This window comes from Hippichthys cyanospilos, chromosome 21, assembly GCF_059441005.1.
Source record: "Hippichthys cyanospilos isolate Australia breed blue-spotted pipefish chromosome 21, RoL_Hcya_1.0, whole genome shotgun sequence".
NCBI classification, from domain to species: Eukaryota; Metazoa; Chordata; class Actinopteri; order Syngnathiformes; family Syngnathidae; genus Hippichthys; species Hippichthys cyanospilos.
Window position 1 is genome coordinate 14,826,196 of NC_142389.1, and position 16,305 is coordinate 14,842,500.

Sequence of the window (16,305 nt, forward strand, 5' to 3'; positions counted from 1 at the left end):
GAAATGTACAGACCGCCACTGATGTTAGGCATTATTGAAGTTGGCTGCAGACAACTTCCACACATCCCAAAGGCAGACATATGAAAATAGAAAATCATTTTGATTAAATTTTATTTTATTATTATTATCATCTTATTTATCAGTTAATTATACTGTTGTGCAAATAAGGAGAGTGGAGTTTGAAAGGAATTGATTCATTTGCAGTTATACATTTTTTTTTTTTTTTATGTCCTTGGCATATACATATGTGTCTTTATTTGGCTATTTGATTTGCACAGCGCAGCTGGGTGTAAGAGTGGTTAGCACGTCCGCCTCACTGTTCAAATTCCCAAGTTCAAATCCAGCTTGCGCTGACCTGTGCCGATTTTGCATGTTCTCACAGAGCCTGTGTGGGTTCTCTCCGACGTATTTCCACATTCCAAAAACATGCATGGCAGGTGTATTGAACACTCTAAATTGTCCTTAGGTGTGAATGGGTGCATGAATGGTCTTTTGTCACTATGCCTTATGATTGGCTGACAACCAGTCCAGCGTGTCACCCCCGCCTACTGCCCGTAGACAGTTGGGATAGGTACCAGCTAGCCAGCGACCCTAGTGAGGCTAAGCGGCTACAGATAATGAGTGGATAGATGATTTTCACAGTGCCCAACTTAATTTTATTTTCCTGAAATGGGACAATGCACATTATTAAGGTAACAGTCTAGATCAGGGGTGCACACACTTTTCCAGCATGCGAGCTACTTATAAAATGACCAAGTCAAAATGATCTACCTACTATAAATTTGCAAAACATATATTTATTTATAAAAATATTGAGAATTCTTTATATGAACCATATATGTTGGTGTACCTTGCATAACTACATGAATCCATATTGCTCAATACAACTCTGTGCATTTTTTTTTCATTACCTTACTCTGATGACTTGCACTGAATGGAATCAGCCAGGGATGTATAGTCCGGACAGTAGCTGCTGACAGCCAGCCTCAAGCACACTTCCAAATGATCATCAGTCATGGTGGAACGGTACTTGGACTTAATGATCTTCATGTGGGAAAAGGCTGACTCACATAAATAAGTGGAGCCGAATAATGCAGTCAAGGAGGTTGCACATTTTCTCATGTTGGGGTACTTTTCCTCTGTGAGTAAGTTCCAAAATTGTCCATGAGCTCTGGACTTCAGCTCAATGTCGGCTTGTAGTGTCAAAATCTCATCCTCCACTCCAGATGAGTTCAGGTGAAACAGTGTTGCAATTTTTGATGCAAGTGAAACAACCTCAGCATCTTCCCGAAAAGGGTAGCACATGAATGTAGCAACAGGCTCAAGTAAAGCAAAGTCTTGAAAACGTTTGTCAAACTCTGATAAGCAATTGTCAATCTGTTTTGTGTAGCGTACACTGTCAAATTGCACACATGACTTTCCCTGCATCTCCAGCTCTGATGATATGCAGTGGTAATTAAGGAAGTCTGGGAAAGCATCGTCCTCCCTGCACTTGGCAATAAACCCATTCGAGCGGCCAACCATCGCAGGCGCTCCGTCCGTGGTGATGGACACCATTTTGTACACTGGGAGCTGGGTTTTCTCAATAACGTTTTTAAAAGACTGAAATATGTCTTCTCCTCGCGTGTGTTCTTTCATGGGCAGGATTGTTAACAGCTCCTCTCTTGTGCTCATATCAGTAAACACCATCCGAATAAAAATGCACAACTGGGCTGTGTCACTCACGTCTGTAGACTCGTCCAACTGCAGAGAGAAACACTCGCAATCTGTGATGTCCTTCCAAAGTTGCTTAGTCAAATCCTTAGCCATGGCTTCACTGCGTCGTGTAACTGTAGTTCTTGATAGCTGGAGAGCTCTTATCGAAGATAGTATTTCAGTTTTGTTTTTAAAGTCTTTGAACAGCGAGTCAGCTGCTTCAACAAATGCCTCTTTTACCATTTCTCCGTCTTGGAAGGATTTCTTGTTCTTAACGATTAAGTGACTCACCCGAAACGAAGCTTCGGTGGCTGCCTTTGCTTTTGAAGTTAGCTGTGAGAAAAATGACTGCTGTCCAGACAACTGGGATTTTAGTTCTTTCACCTTTCTCCTTTTCAGCTCGCTTTTCGGAGGGAAGTCAGTATCGTAGTTTTTATGAACAGTCCGAAAATGCCGCTCCACATTTCCCTTTTTCGGTATAGCGATGACAGACTGGCAGATGAGGCAAACGCACTTTGAAAATGACATAGTGAAGAAAAAGTCCACCTCCCATTCCGTATGGAAATGGTACGTTTTTGGCTTTTTACTTGGTCCAGCTCCCTCACTCATTTTTATATCCTTACGTTTAGAATAAATAAATTAGAGGCTGACTCACTAGCTTGCGAGAACGCGCCGTTATGTGCGCATGTGCAGTGACCCCTCTGTCAGAAAAGGTCAGATTGGTCAGACCGACCTCCCCCCATATGCCAATAAAGTAACAAATTTCAGAGTGAAGACGGATCATAGGCTGACGTCTACGTTTTAATGCCATGTGATCGACCCACAGTACCTTCGCGATCGACCGGTAGATCGCGATCGACGTATTGGGCACCCCTGGTCTAGATATACCACTGTATGCTCACGCGACTTAGCGAATAATAAAAAGCACTGCTGTAAAATTTCACTGAGATTGAATGGTACTCAAAAAAAATATTAAAAGTTGGACGTATTTCATTCTAGTGAAGATAACCCTATTCTCATCCAGAACATGTCTGGCAGGACTTCTTGAACATCCATACATCCATCCATGCATTATAGCATTGTGTGTGTGTGTAGCATTATTTGTCCAGTGAATGCCCAAGTCCCTGGCTGGGTGCAGAAAGATTTCATACTGCCTGGCAACACAAATTAGCTGAATTCTAATAGACAAAAAACTCCAACTTAAAACTACAACACTGTCAGGACCATAACCAAACAGATAAAATAAGACGCGAATAGAACAGGATATGGAGAATAATTTCATATATATATATATATATATATATATATATATATATATAATTAGTAAAAATTAAATTAAAATTAAATTGACATTCATTATATTTGTATTTATTATAGTTCATAATAGTTATGATGATGATGTCAGGTTATGTTAGGTCAGCAGAAAAGGCCATGCTGGCCCTGACGGCCCACCACTGATATATACCATGGTCTTATTTGTCCGGCCCACTTTGAAATAGATTTTCTTCTATGCGGCCTGCAAGTTAAAACGAGTTTGACACCCCTGATTTCGTGATTGACCATTTTGAGTGTCCAGTTCACCTTCCATGCATGTTTTTGGAACGTGTGAGAAAGCCGGCTCTTCCACCGCGCTGCCCATTCTTGAACATAACTGACAATATTTATCTTAATGGCATAGAAAAAAAATCTATTAGAATTATCTTTGAATCACAAAAAAGTACTTTTTACTTTTTATTGTACTTTAAAGTACATTTCAGAGCCTGCACTTTTTCTTTTACTAGAATAGATTTTTGGTTCAGCACTTTTACTTGTCATTTTTTATATAGGGTAGCTTTACCTTTACTCAAGTAAACAATCTGTGTACTTTGCCCACACTGTTATTCAGCAAGCCTATAAGACTAAGCTCTTAAAGCATTTTTTCAAAGTCATTTTTGAAGGTTTTTTGTGTATTATAAATATAAATGGCTCTTTTTAAATTATCTTTAATTGTTTGCATTGTGTAAATAAAGGTGCCTTAACTTTCATTCCTAATATATGAAAAAACTTTTTTTTTTGGTCCTATGACCATTTTAATTATGCGCCATGGAGCTGTCACCAAATTTTTACTCCATCTTTTGGGATTCCATCAGGACAGCATTCATTCCCACTGCCTGGAAAAAGTCATTCCAGTTCACAAGAAGCCCCGCTCAATTGAGCTGAATCACTACAGACCTATTGCACTCACCTTCATCATAATGAGGTAGATCCACTGGATCCACAATTCCTCAGTGACAGACCACAGCTTGTCAGGATCAGTACAGCCCTCTCATCCACCGGGACCACCAACACAGGAGCCCCTCGGGGGTGTGTACTCAGCCCTTTTATGTACACCCTACACCAATGATTGCACCAGCTCCTCCCGTCACCAAATACCGCTACTTCAAATACTCTGATGACACTGCTATTCTCGTCCTCCTCAAAGACAATAATTTCGATTACAGCTTACCAACAGTCTTTCACCCATTTCACCAACTGCTGTGCACACAACTTCCTGGAACTGAACGTAGACAAAAAAAAAGGAGCTACTCATACTACATACTCAACCACACAGCCCGGACCTGGCACTCATCACTAGAAACAATACAACAGTTGAGCGTGTTAATCATTTTATATACTTGGGACTCACACTGGACAATAAACTCATATTTGAACATCACGTAACTGAGATGCATAAACGTTCCCAACAAAGACTGCACATTTTTTAATCTTTGAATATAGCATAGCCGAGGTGAAAAGCGTCGTCCAGGACCAATACGGGAGAACGATGCGTCTATGGTTGCCATGTTTGTAGGAGCCAAGTCACAGCATTTGGAATTATTATTGGTTTTGATCCCAAAGTTAATCTAAATTTCCGTCTTTGTAATTTGTTGATTGGTTGTTTTGGCTCACTGCCCAGTGGATATTTATCTTTCTGCCCCTTTAAGTCTGGGAGAGAGGTCCATGATAGTGGCCTTTAAGAGCCTTGGGGTTCGCATCACAGGGTCAATTGAGATTGATTGCAGATTAGAGTGCACGGTTTCTTCACCGTAATGTTTGCCTTCTACTTGAAGTACTTTTGAAGAACTTTAGAACTGATGTGGAAATAAATTTATCGTTTTATTGATTCAAAGAGAGACCTGTGGAAATTTTATATTTATTTTATTTGAACCTGGTAAAGCATACAAGTAAGCCAGGCGGCCAGAAGAATGCACAATGTTGCCAAACAAATCACAACTATTTCTGTTCATTTTCAACAAGTTTGTTTTTATTTTTTATGTCTTGAGCAATAAATGTTTTAGCCATGACTTGTCACCATGGCAATAAACGAGCCACAAGTTGTGAAAAAGAAAAAAAGAATCTCACTCACTTTTACCGCTTGTTCTTCTATTTGCATATGCTCCGACAGCCATTCCATCTTATAGGAAGCGCATTCCTTTTTTACTTTGGCGTGCTGAGCGGATGTGTCACTGCTCGTTCGTTTCGCAAGAAAAGGGGTTAGCATTTGACGTCTCTTAACTCTGCACTGTTGCTACCTAGCTAACCACCATGGAGTGTATATGCAGGGAACGTTTCTGTCCTTATGTTTGATTGGATGAATAGTATAAGTGAACATTCATAGGCTGGAAACTTGTCACTCGCTGTCACAATGCAAAATAGTACAGAAAACAATATTATTGGTCTAATTAACCAGATAGGATGAGGTCTAATATTAGTTATTATTTAATACATTTGTATTGCCTTGTGTTTTATGCGCGGCATAGACATTCTAGTGCGCTGAGATCGTGGAAGCAGTGCGCAAATACGCACGCTCGCAGCTTAGAGGGAACACTGGTCACAGTGAAATGTACAGTGGGGCAAAAAAGTATTTCGTCAGCCACCAATTGTGCAAGTTCTCCCACTTAAATAGATGAGAAAGGCCTGAAATTTTCATCATAGGTACACTTCAACAATGAGAGACAAAATGAGAGAAAAAATCTTCCAGAAAATAACATTGTTTGATTTTTAATGAATTTATTGGTAAATTCCTCAGTGAAATAAGTACGGGTATTTGGACACCTTCAAACAGGCAAGATTTCTGGCTCTCACAGACCTGTAACTTCTTCTTAAAGAAGCTCATCTGTCTTCCACACGTTATCGGTAATAATGGCAACTGTTTGAACTCGTCACCAGTATAAAAGACACCTGTCCACAATGTCAAACAGTCACACTTCAAACTACACTATGGCCAAGACCAAAGAGCTGTCAAAGGACATTCTAAACAAAATTGTAGACATGCACCAGGCTGGAAAGACTGAATCTGCAAAAGGTAAAGCAGCTTGGTGTAAAGAAATCAACTGTGGGAGCAATGATAAGAAAATGGAAGATCTACAAGACCACTGATAATCTACCTTGATCTGGGGCTCTACGCAAGATCTCACCCCATGGGGTAAAAATGTTAAAAAAGAACGGAGAGCAAAAAGAATTACATGAGGGGACCTAGTGAAAGACCTGCAGAAAGCTGAGACTATAGTAACAAACACTACCATAAGTAACACACTACGCCGTCAGGGACTCAATTCCTGCAGTGCCAGACGTGTCGCCCTGCTGAAACCAGTACATGTCCAAGCTCGTCTGAAGTTTGCTAGAGAGCATTTGGATGATCCAGAAGAGAATTGGGAGAATGTAATATGTTCAGATTAAACCAAAATAGAAATTTTTGGTATAAACTCAACTCGTCACGTTTGGAAGAGAAAGAATGCTGAGTTGCATCCAAACAGCACCATACCTACTGTGAAGCATGGGGGTGGAAACACCAAGCTCTGGGGCTGTTTTTCTGCAAAGGGACCAGGATGACTGAGCCGTGTAAAGGAGAGAATGAATGGGGCCATGTATCGTGTGATTCTGAATGAAAACCTTCTTCCATCAGCAAGGGGATTGAAACTTGGCTGGGTCTTTCAGCATGACAACAATCCCAAACATACCGCTAGAGCAACGAAGGAGTGGATTCATACGGTCTGTTCAAGGTCCTGGAGTGGCCTAGCCAGTCTACAGATCTCAAACCCATAGAAAATCATTGGAAAGAGTTGGAAATCCGTGTTGCCCAATGACAGCCCCAAAACATCACTGCTCTTGGGGCCATCTGCATGGAGGAATGGGCCAAAATACCTACAACAGTGTGTGAAAATCTTGTGAAGAGTTACAGAAAACGTTTGATCTCTGTCATTGCCAACTAAGAGTGTATCACAAAATATTGAGCTGAACTTTTGTTTTTGACCAAATACTTATTTTCCACCATACATTCTTTAAAAATGTAACAATGTGATTCTTTGGTTTTTTTCTTTCTTTCTCATTTTGTCTCTCATAGTTGAAGTGGAGAAAGTGCACAATTGGTGGCTGACTAAATAAGTCAACTTTTGTTTCTCTTCTTGATTTTACGAAGCATTTCGTTTTCACTTTTTATCTTCTGGCTCATTGTTACCTGATTGTGTATTACTTGACCTGTCGCTGATACTAAGAAAATTGCAGAGTTGATGTTTTTACAGGCCAAAAGATAGCATTTTTAGTTGTTTTTTTTTTTTTTCAATCAGATTTCAAGTTCTGCAGACGAAATCTCATAACAAGATCTCAGGTAAAAACGAGAAAACGTGACCTGCAAGATCAACAAAAACATGGCAGACTAAGTTGTAAGAAAATGTTAGCAAGTGTTCAAGTTTTGCTGAATAAAAGAGGACGATGGTTAATATTTTTTTTGTCAAAATTTTACTCCTTGATTTTCAAACACTAGGGGTGGGAATATTTGTCTCATGATTCGATTCTGATTTCGGGGTCCCCGATTCAAAATGATTCCATCAGAATTTTTTTCTGCTTCAAGCAATAGAATATGCAAAGAACAATCATAAGGCTTCAGTCTGCCTTACAAGACAATAAAAAAGGGAAAGTTCTTTTTTGTTTGTTTGTTTTTTACATTTACTACGTGATGATTTGTCAGGAATGTGCCCTTTTCCCCAAATAAATATTAAATATAAAAAATATTATAAAATAAGATTAAACAAAAAATAAAAAAGATAAAAGATACATTGTCATTTACAAGGAAATAGCAATACCAAAATATTATGCTTAAAAACTATTGCCAAAATGTAAAATAAATATTTCTCAGTACAATTATGACAGACAAGAGATGAAGATAAACTTTTTTCAAGTGAGTAGCTAAATTGAATCTGCATCTGAAACATGTGCCAGTTTGTTCATCTCTGAGCATATCGGGGGAATTATCAGTCACAATTGTAACATTACTGATTTATTTTGAATGTATGTGAGTAGGCATGGGAAATATCAGAAAATGTTTTGATAACCACGAGCAAAAATATCAGGGTATTAAAATTACAGCTCTAAAATATATTATTTTAAAATCTTTTTTGGTAAGTAGTCATTGAAGTTTAAATGCTCTGAAAAATAGCATGCGTGGTCCAGTAATGCCTACGTGTGTGCATGAGGGGTCCAATCACTGAAGGCCTGTGAGTGAAATGCACGAACTGCCCCTGATGTACTGTAGGTCATAAAAAAAAAAAACAACGGAATAGCTTTAAACCAGAAACCCCACAAAATCCAGAGCTAGCCTTATTTTTTTGTGGTGACACTAAAAGATATCAGCAATAAACATTTATTGCACAAGATCACGTTGATTCGACCTTGATATACACTGCCCTCCTTAAGGCACGGCAAGTCAGCTTTATTTCTATTGCACATTTCATACACAAGCAACTCAATGTACTTCACACAAGCAGTCAAATGGAGGCATTCATAAACACGACTGCAAGGCAGAAAAAGCATAAGTACTACATTGACAATGTTGAAGAACATTCACATCAGCTTTACAAAATAAATGACATTTAAAAAGAAAACTTGTGATAATATCACTAAATGACAACTCAGTGCAATCAATTAAAAATGCTTGAAAGAGAATAAAGAGAAGCAATTAATGGCAAGGTTAATTATTGGCATCCCTGGGTAAAATGTGTCCTTTGGCTTTTAACAATTGTTCTCTAAACCAGTGGTCCCCAATCCCCGGTCCACAGACCGGTCTGTGGATCAACTGGTACTGGGCTGCACGTGAAATAATGTTTTGGAGATTATTTTGTTTAATGCTTTGTGCACACCGAACGCTAACGAAGCGAAAAAGCGGAGAGTTTTGTATTGTAGTCAATGGAGTTAGCACGACTGGGCGCAAATGCAAGTCGGGCGACATGATGGACGCGAATGGAGCGATGTGAATGGCCGCGCGCGGTCACGAGAATCGAAATTTTGCCTTTCGCGTGAAGTTAAATTTTTTTTTAACTTTTTTCGCGTTTGGAGTCACGACAGCCAATCAACTTCGGGAATATTCAACGGCTCACGCAGGGGGCATGAGTGAATCATGGCGGCTGCTTTGCGGTCACTGGGAGCGATCCAACACGGCCAGTTGAGCTTTCAATACAAAACAGCCAAGCAAGAGCACTCACCTGACTTGTAGAAAGGCGGAAGCGAGAACTTGAGACAACTGGTATGTGCAGCGTTTGCTTCACCTAACAGCTGTTCAACCGTAGTTACTGTGCTAAGCTAACAATAGTGCAGCATTGTCAGCACAATATTTAGCATGGTCTCGGCCACTTGATTGCAACACTGAAACTTTTATTTTTTGGCAGGCGAGTATTGCCGCAAAGCGAGGAACACGCAGTGTAAAAAAAAAAAAAAAAAGAATAATGGTGCTGTCGGTGAAAATACTGGCTCTGTCACATCCCAGAGAAGTGAAAGTTCTCTGCAATGCTCTTCTTTCCAGATCTACCGTAAAGTGCACAGCAAGCTTACCCCCCCCCCCCCCCCCCCCCCCGTTTTTTTGGTGCCGGCTCTGGCCGCTGTTGATCTTACATACATAGTGAGAAGGATGATGTGGTCTTAGAGCAGCCCACACTCATTCAAGTTTCCCCCCCCCCGTCCCATGGGCGGGTTGCCTAATTGGCTACCCTAACTATGTACAAATGGGACATTAACTCATTCATTGACAACAAATTTAAACCTGAATTTTAACTTTATAAGCTGCAAAGTTAAAATTAATCTTGGAGGATAACTGTTGTTAGTAGCAGTGAATGAGTTAAGAACATCATTATGGTAAGTACGGGGATGGGAACGCTATTAGAATAAAGATGAAGCAGTTGAGAACTTACCTCAAGGTCATCCTCCACTATGACCACAGTGGACTGTGAGAAAGTCTTGAACACTTGATTCAGTGCCCAGCGATAATGTCTGGCAATCTTGTAGTATCCCTGGAACTTCCTGTGCTCCGGCCGTGCTCTGATTTCCGAGAGGTCTGGCTGGCTAATATGTGTCACTTGATTGCCATATGAACCAATGATGTTAGCTGTTTCAGCATGACCACAGTCCTGGCTGACAATAATAGGATAGAGTTCTTGAGAAGGACGGTACTGAATCAGTCTGTCAAGACTTCGTTTTACTGTAACTCTGTCACAAGCAATGACCAGGATAGGTATAACAACTTCTGGGCTTGCAACAAAAGTTGACAGGTTCTCATCTGTGTTGTCAACTTTGATAACATTTGACTGGTGCTGAGCATCTGGGGCTACTGAAGCATGAGACTTCTGCATGTATTTTAGAATTTGATCCTTGGTACCCACACTGTCTTTCAAAGGAAGCAGAGGATTTGGAAGCTGGTAAATGGCTTGTGATTCAACACGTTTTGTAACAGCCATTTGTCTTTTCCCAACAACTTTCTGCTTAGACCATGCTGCCCTGTGACTTTCAATCTGCTTTAAAAGCTTTTTCTGGGTCTCAAGCTGAATTTCAACTTCCTCTGCCAGCCGGATCACTTCCCCTGCCAGGTTGATCCGGCTTCCTTTGCCTCTGATCAGACCCCACTCTTCATTTCCTCCTGGCTCTGCACCACCACCCTCTCCGAGGCGGCCAATCGGGGGCCGTCCCCAAAGATAAAGTAATAGCAACGCATTCCATGCAACAAACAGAAATGCACCACATAGTATAAGGGAACCTTTCTTTCGAACCATGGCCCAAGAACACTTAAAGGAGTAGGTTGTGGAAAAGGATAAAGCTAGGGAACACCTAATGCAGCCAGAGAAAGAGTCTCACAAATCAAAGCGTTAAGCTTTGTTGGACAGAAATTGATGTCTAATTACATCATACTAAATTTAACAACAAGCATGTCTTCCTTTGAAGAGGATGTCCAGAAAAAAACCTGGACAATTAAATTCACACAATCTTATTGTGGAATACGTCAACTCCATTAATGGTTGATGGACAGAAATGGGGATAAATTGGGTCACTTTGGGTTGAGGAAAGGCGACTCCTTGTACATTATCCTTTGGCCATCATCCTGGAAACAGAGCCGGGGGAAAAAAAAAAAAAAAAAACATCAGTAAAATGAAGTCTCATCCACTTTTCCATTAGTTTGTCATCTGTAGAATCTGCAGAGAAAAAATGTTGATGCACTAGAGAACAATCCCGACTCTGTGAAGAGTATTTCAAGGCTCCAGAGCTTGCAAGTTGATTTTCTAAGGGCATTGAAAACAACTTAAAATGATTAATCAATTATGAACTCTTTAAAGGGACAATGTGTAAGATTTTGACCGTTTTACATTAAAAAGGAATAAACTAAATCATTGTAAATTTCAAAAACTAACTTAACTAGTTATCATTAAATTATATTACATGGCGGGTGGCACTTCTCCGGAGGCGGCCATGTTTGTTATAGCTACAGACAATGGTAAATGCAGCACCTGCAGCACTTCCCGCTGGTCGTAATGTAAAACTCTCTCAATCTTACACACTATCCCTTTAAGGAAATCATTTGCAGAACAAAAATAGTCCATCAATTGCACAGAAGCTTTCACATAGAGCAGACACAAAAATTTTGGGTTTAAACCAGTGAGACACATTCACACGCACGTCATCAAAACGACAATATACAATACTCACGCTCTGTGTTTGACATCAACATTGAACCATATTTACATTGCATATGTACCAACAGTGCTCATTTTACCTATGGAAACTGTTGAGTCCCTGGGACGTGTGGAATGGCTGTCATAGTGGAGAAGTTGGCGTTTTGCTTCTAAGTAACTGATGCAAATACAGCTAATTGAAAACTCTTTCAGTCTCATGATGTGGGCTAAAGGTCGACCACATTGTTTGTCGCCCTGCTCCCCGAAACAAACTGTTATTAGACTTTCACTCCTATATAGGATATTTCCACAGATTACCCCCCCCCCCCCCCACCTTTCCTCCTCCTACCAAGAACTACCGTGACCTGAACACCGTGAACAACAACTGGCGAGCGTGCACACTGGAGAGAGATGAGGAGTCTGTTTAAAAACAGCTTGGAAGAATTTAGATCGATTGAATCTCCGAGGATTCTCTACCTTATAGTAGTGTTGTTTAAATGCTGTAGACTCCATTTACTGTCACCTATAGCATGGGAGAGTATCAGTTGGCTGCGGGGGAAAGTTGCACCAAGTATAAAGTGCAAAATGCATGCCGGAGAAATTCCGCACGTCTACTTTCCGAGCGAAGCAATCATGCGTCAAGCATAAATTAAGATTTACGCAAACACATTCCTGAATTCAACCTGCGTGATGTGACTGCCGCTTGAGGAAGCGCTGCACCAGGCCGCTCCCCACAGGGCCACCTCAGGGTCCCCACTTCCCTCACTGTCATACACCCAGTCATCTAAATGTTGTGCAAGATATGTTGGAGTGTTTATTTGTTGACGCATGTGCAAGGATTTTTTTTCCAGATTGAGCCAAGCCCCCTTTTTAGGGGGCATGGCCGAAGACTCTCTTTTTTCCGCCTCCATCACCACCTCATGTAACTTTATCACTGCAGAGATCTCGGAGAGTGCTCAGTGTAGCGCATCCCGACGGGCCTTGCCGTTTGTCTCCCTCTGTCAGTCAGTTGTTGTGTATGTTTCTTGGATGGTTTGAGCTTGTTAAGTCAAAATTGCATACCTTGTATTTGATCACGGGTCACCAACCTTTTTGAGCTACTTCTTTGGTAATGAGTAATACGAAGGGCTACCAGTTTATGTGAAGACCCTGAACATGTTATTGATTTCTCACAATTAAGAAACAAATGTAGTAAGTATGTGAATCAAGTTACATATGTAATGTATATGTCAAATATGCATAATCGTTAGTAAAATTCAGAAAATCACAATGCTCTATCACTTGTAAACTATTTGCAAAACAGGTCTGTGGGTTACTCATGTGATCTTCTGGGCCTAACCACTCCCCGCGGGCAGCATGTTGGTGACTCCTGTTCTTGACCCACACTTTAGTTCGGTAAACTGCTTGATACTGGTAGTGAGTGACTCACAGAGTGACGCCACACACCGAGCGCCATGTTTGAGGCGGAAAAAAATGGTGTAAAGAAGGGACAAAAAAATGGCAAGGTCTTCATCGTGAGGTGAAAAAAACGTAAAGCAGGGATGTCGTAAACCAGGGGTTCACTGTACATTGATTGTGATTGACTAATTGTTTGATCGCGGGAGCATGTGAACATGTGTGTGGGGGAAATAATCAACATGACAGAACCAACATTGTACTATTACTTGATACCATAGTAGTTGAATGACTGATTTGAAAGAAATGATCACCACATTATGGTAGTTTAATTATTTTAGTAAACTGACTAGCCAGGCAATCTGTCAATCAGCTCACACGCAGTCCTACAAGACACATTGTTGGAGTTGCAATCCACTCCTGCCCCCATTGGCTCCTGGCGCGGCCACGACCAATCACATGTTTTGTAGGAGTACCCGTGAGCTGATTGATTGCCTGGCCAATTATTGAGAACAGTACTTGGAGCCGTCTCCCAGTGAAGATCCCACACGCGCACGGATGAGGGAGAGTGATGAGAAGAAAGCTTTGGAAAGCTGTTACCTTTTGTAAAAAAATTGTAATTTCAAGTATATTATTATGCTTTTTATCATGTTTGGTCAGCTACAAGCTCCACTATAGTTTGGCTCTCTGTGTTCCCAGACAACAGTCAAGGAATGGAAACAGGAAGGGAAAATAGTACAGTTATTGTATAAGGTTTAATAACTTAAGATTTAAGGGATGGATGGGTGATGGATTTGTACTGCAGTAGGTCGACGTCCAAGGACTGCCTGTCAAATAATAACTCTAAACTCTCAATAGCATAATAACTCAATGTCAATATGACCAACCTTGTTCAACTGTAAACACACAAAAGTAAAGCTTACTTTATCAGTTCATTCCCCATCTACGAATCCCAATCTCAATATTGATCCATATACTGTATAAGGTGCACCTGATTATAAGGCGTACCATCAGCTTTTTAAAAAAAGTAAGGCTTTTAGGTGCGCCTTATAGTGCGGAAAATACAGTACTTTAAAGTACAATAAAATGAAGATCACAATTCTAATAGATTTTTTTCTATGCCATTAAGATTAATATTGTCAGTTATGTTAGAGAACCGGTGGCTCAGTGGAAAAGCCGGCTTCATCACACACATTCCAAAAACATGCAGGGAAAGTGTATTGGACACTCTAAATGGTCACACACATAATCAGGGGTGTCAAACACTTTTTAGCTTGCAGGCCAGACAAATAAGACCATGGTATATCTCTGTGGTTGGCTGTCAGGGCCAGCAAGGCATTCTCTGCTGGCCTAACATAACCTGACATCATTATCATAACTATTATAAACTATAATAATTATAACTACAATGTAAGCCAAATTTCATTTTAAATTTATTTTTACTAAATATATGTATTTTTATATTATCAAATTATTCTCCATATTCTGTTCTTTTCGTGTCTTATCCATTTGATTACGCTCCTGTCAGTGTTCTAGTTTTAAATTGGAGTTTTTAGTAAATTAGAATTCAGCGAACTTCTGTTGCCAGGCAGTATGAAATCTTCCTGCACCCAGCCAGGGGCTTGGGCATTCGCTTCAACAGTTGTGGGCGAGCGGCCCATATAACTTAATAGACAGCTGTAATACCAATCGAGTCATAAGATCGCCATCTAGAGGCCTCACATTGAACGTGACGTGAGTGGACGCCTACTGCAGGAAGGTGGTGCAATGCTCAACAAGCAAGCTACTGTATGCGGTGTTGCCTTTGGCTGATTGCCTTAGATGTGTAGCGTAGCTATTGGCTAACCTGTCCAGACTTGGCCAGATTTCTGACTGGGCTACCAGAGAGGTGAGCTAACCCTGGCAAATAGTTCTGCTGGGAATACCTTTTGTTTGCAAAGGATCAATTTGATGTTTGGAGCTACACTGGATTTCCATTATACATTTTCAAATTAATTATACTGCCACCCAGTTATAGAAAAAAAAATGACATGTTTTGCTTTAATCTATTGTGCTAATCCCGTAAGAGTAAATGAACTGAAAATTTGTCAGTATTGCATCAAGACATGGAGAATGACAGCTACCAAATTTTCTGACATTATGATCTTTGAGCGTAGTCTGTACGCCACGTGTTTCCCCAAATCAGTAAAGGTTGCTCTAATTGAACCCAGATGATCCTAAAACTGCAGCTAGTTCCGACCCGTTTGACCAAGTATGATTTTTTTTTTAGGCATATGTAGGACCTTAAGACCTACCCAAAAAAATAAAGAGAGCCTTATGCTAGGATGTACAGAGCCAGAGTTATCAACTTTTGAATGTGCCATGTGGCCTGTTTTTGTACATTTGCAGGTACCGAAACCCTTGACCAAATTAACTCCACATTTGGCGTGCTTTATTATTAGATGTAGGGGCACAACTGGGCGAAATTTCGTGAAGATCAGCTAACATATATGATGGGGGTGGGGCTTCAAAATATGTTTTTCAAATTTCCTTCACCTTAATAACTCAGTTTTTTTACACTTTTGTGGACGGTGCTAATCCTGTTTGAGCAAATTAACTAAAAATTGGCCAAAATAGTGTTGCTTTAAGAGAATGGGTGTGGCCTGTAAGTCGTCTCAAAGTCTCACCAATATTAACAAAGTTGCTGTAATTGGACCCAGATGGTCTTATCTTTTCAAAATTTGATATATTGATTGGAGTCCAATGCAGAACACACCTACAAACCAATTTTTGTTGTGCTGCGAGCACCACCTAGTGGCAGCAAAAAACTTACTACTTTTTTAACGTTTTGACATACTTTGCTGAGCCCGTTAAAGTAAGATCACTGAAATTTAGTCTGACAAGCCTCCAGACATGCCTAATGCCCTCCACCAAATAATGCGCATTTGCGATAATGGGTGTGGCATATACGCCAGTTTTACTTCCTAAAACTTATCAGAACAGTAAAAGCTGCAACAATTTGACCCAGATGTTTTTTTTCCTGCATTATTTTGTGTGAGTCAGCGTGTGTCCATCGTGTGTACGTATTCAACATATTCAACCTGTTGTCTTCAGCTGCCACATTCATCTCCCATTCTCTCCTCCGATCTCCCAGTGTTTTTGGAGAATTTGGGAGGGGGAAAAAAAAACACCTTCAGGCTAAAAATGCATTGTAATGCATTGCATTACTCTGATTTGTAACAAGTACAATATTACGATTTTTTGTGTGTATTACACTACCGCGTTACAG

General features: G+C 40.4%; 1 protein-coding gene across 7 annotated transcripts in view; it reads right to left on the reverse strand.

Annotated features, from left to right (window-relative positions):
- Positions 1-16,305, reverse strand: part of polr1h (RNA polymerase I subunit H) — a 45,009-nt gene that overhangs the window by 26,162 nt on the left and 2,542 nt on the right. For 2 of the 7 annotated variants that reach the window (XM_088404328.1, XM_088404326.1), the window contains exon 2: positions 9,894-11,074. The exons of 3 other annotated variants lie outside the window; for them this stretch is intronic. In XM_088404328.1, coding sequence (XP_088260454.1) covers positions 9,894-10,748 — 855 coding nt within the window. In that variant the 5' untranslated portion in view covers positions 10,749-11,074. Of the gene's footprint in view, positions 1-9,893; positions 11,075-11,743; positions 11,938-16,305 lie in introns of those variants that run through there. 2 more of the 7 variants (XM_088404327.1, XM_088404335.1) reach the window with 2 other exon arrangements.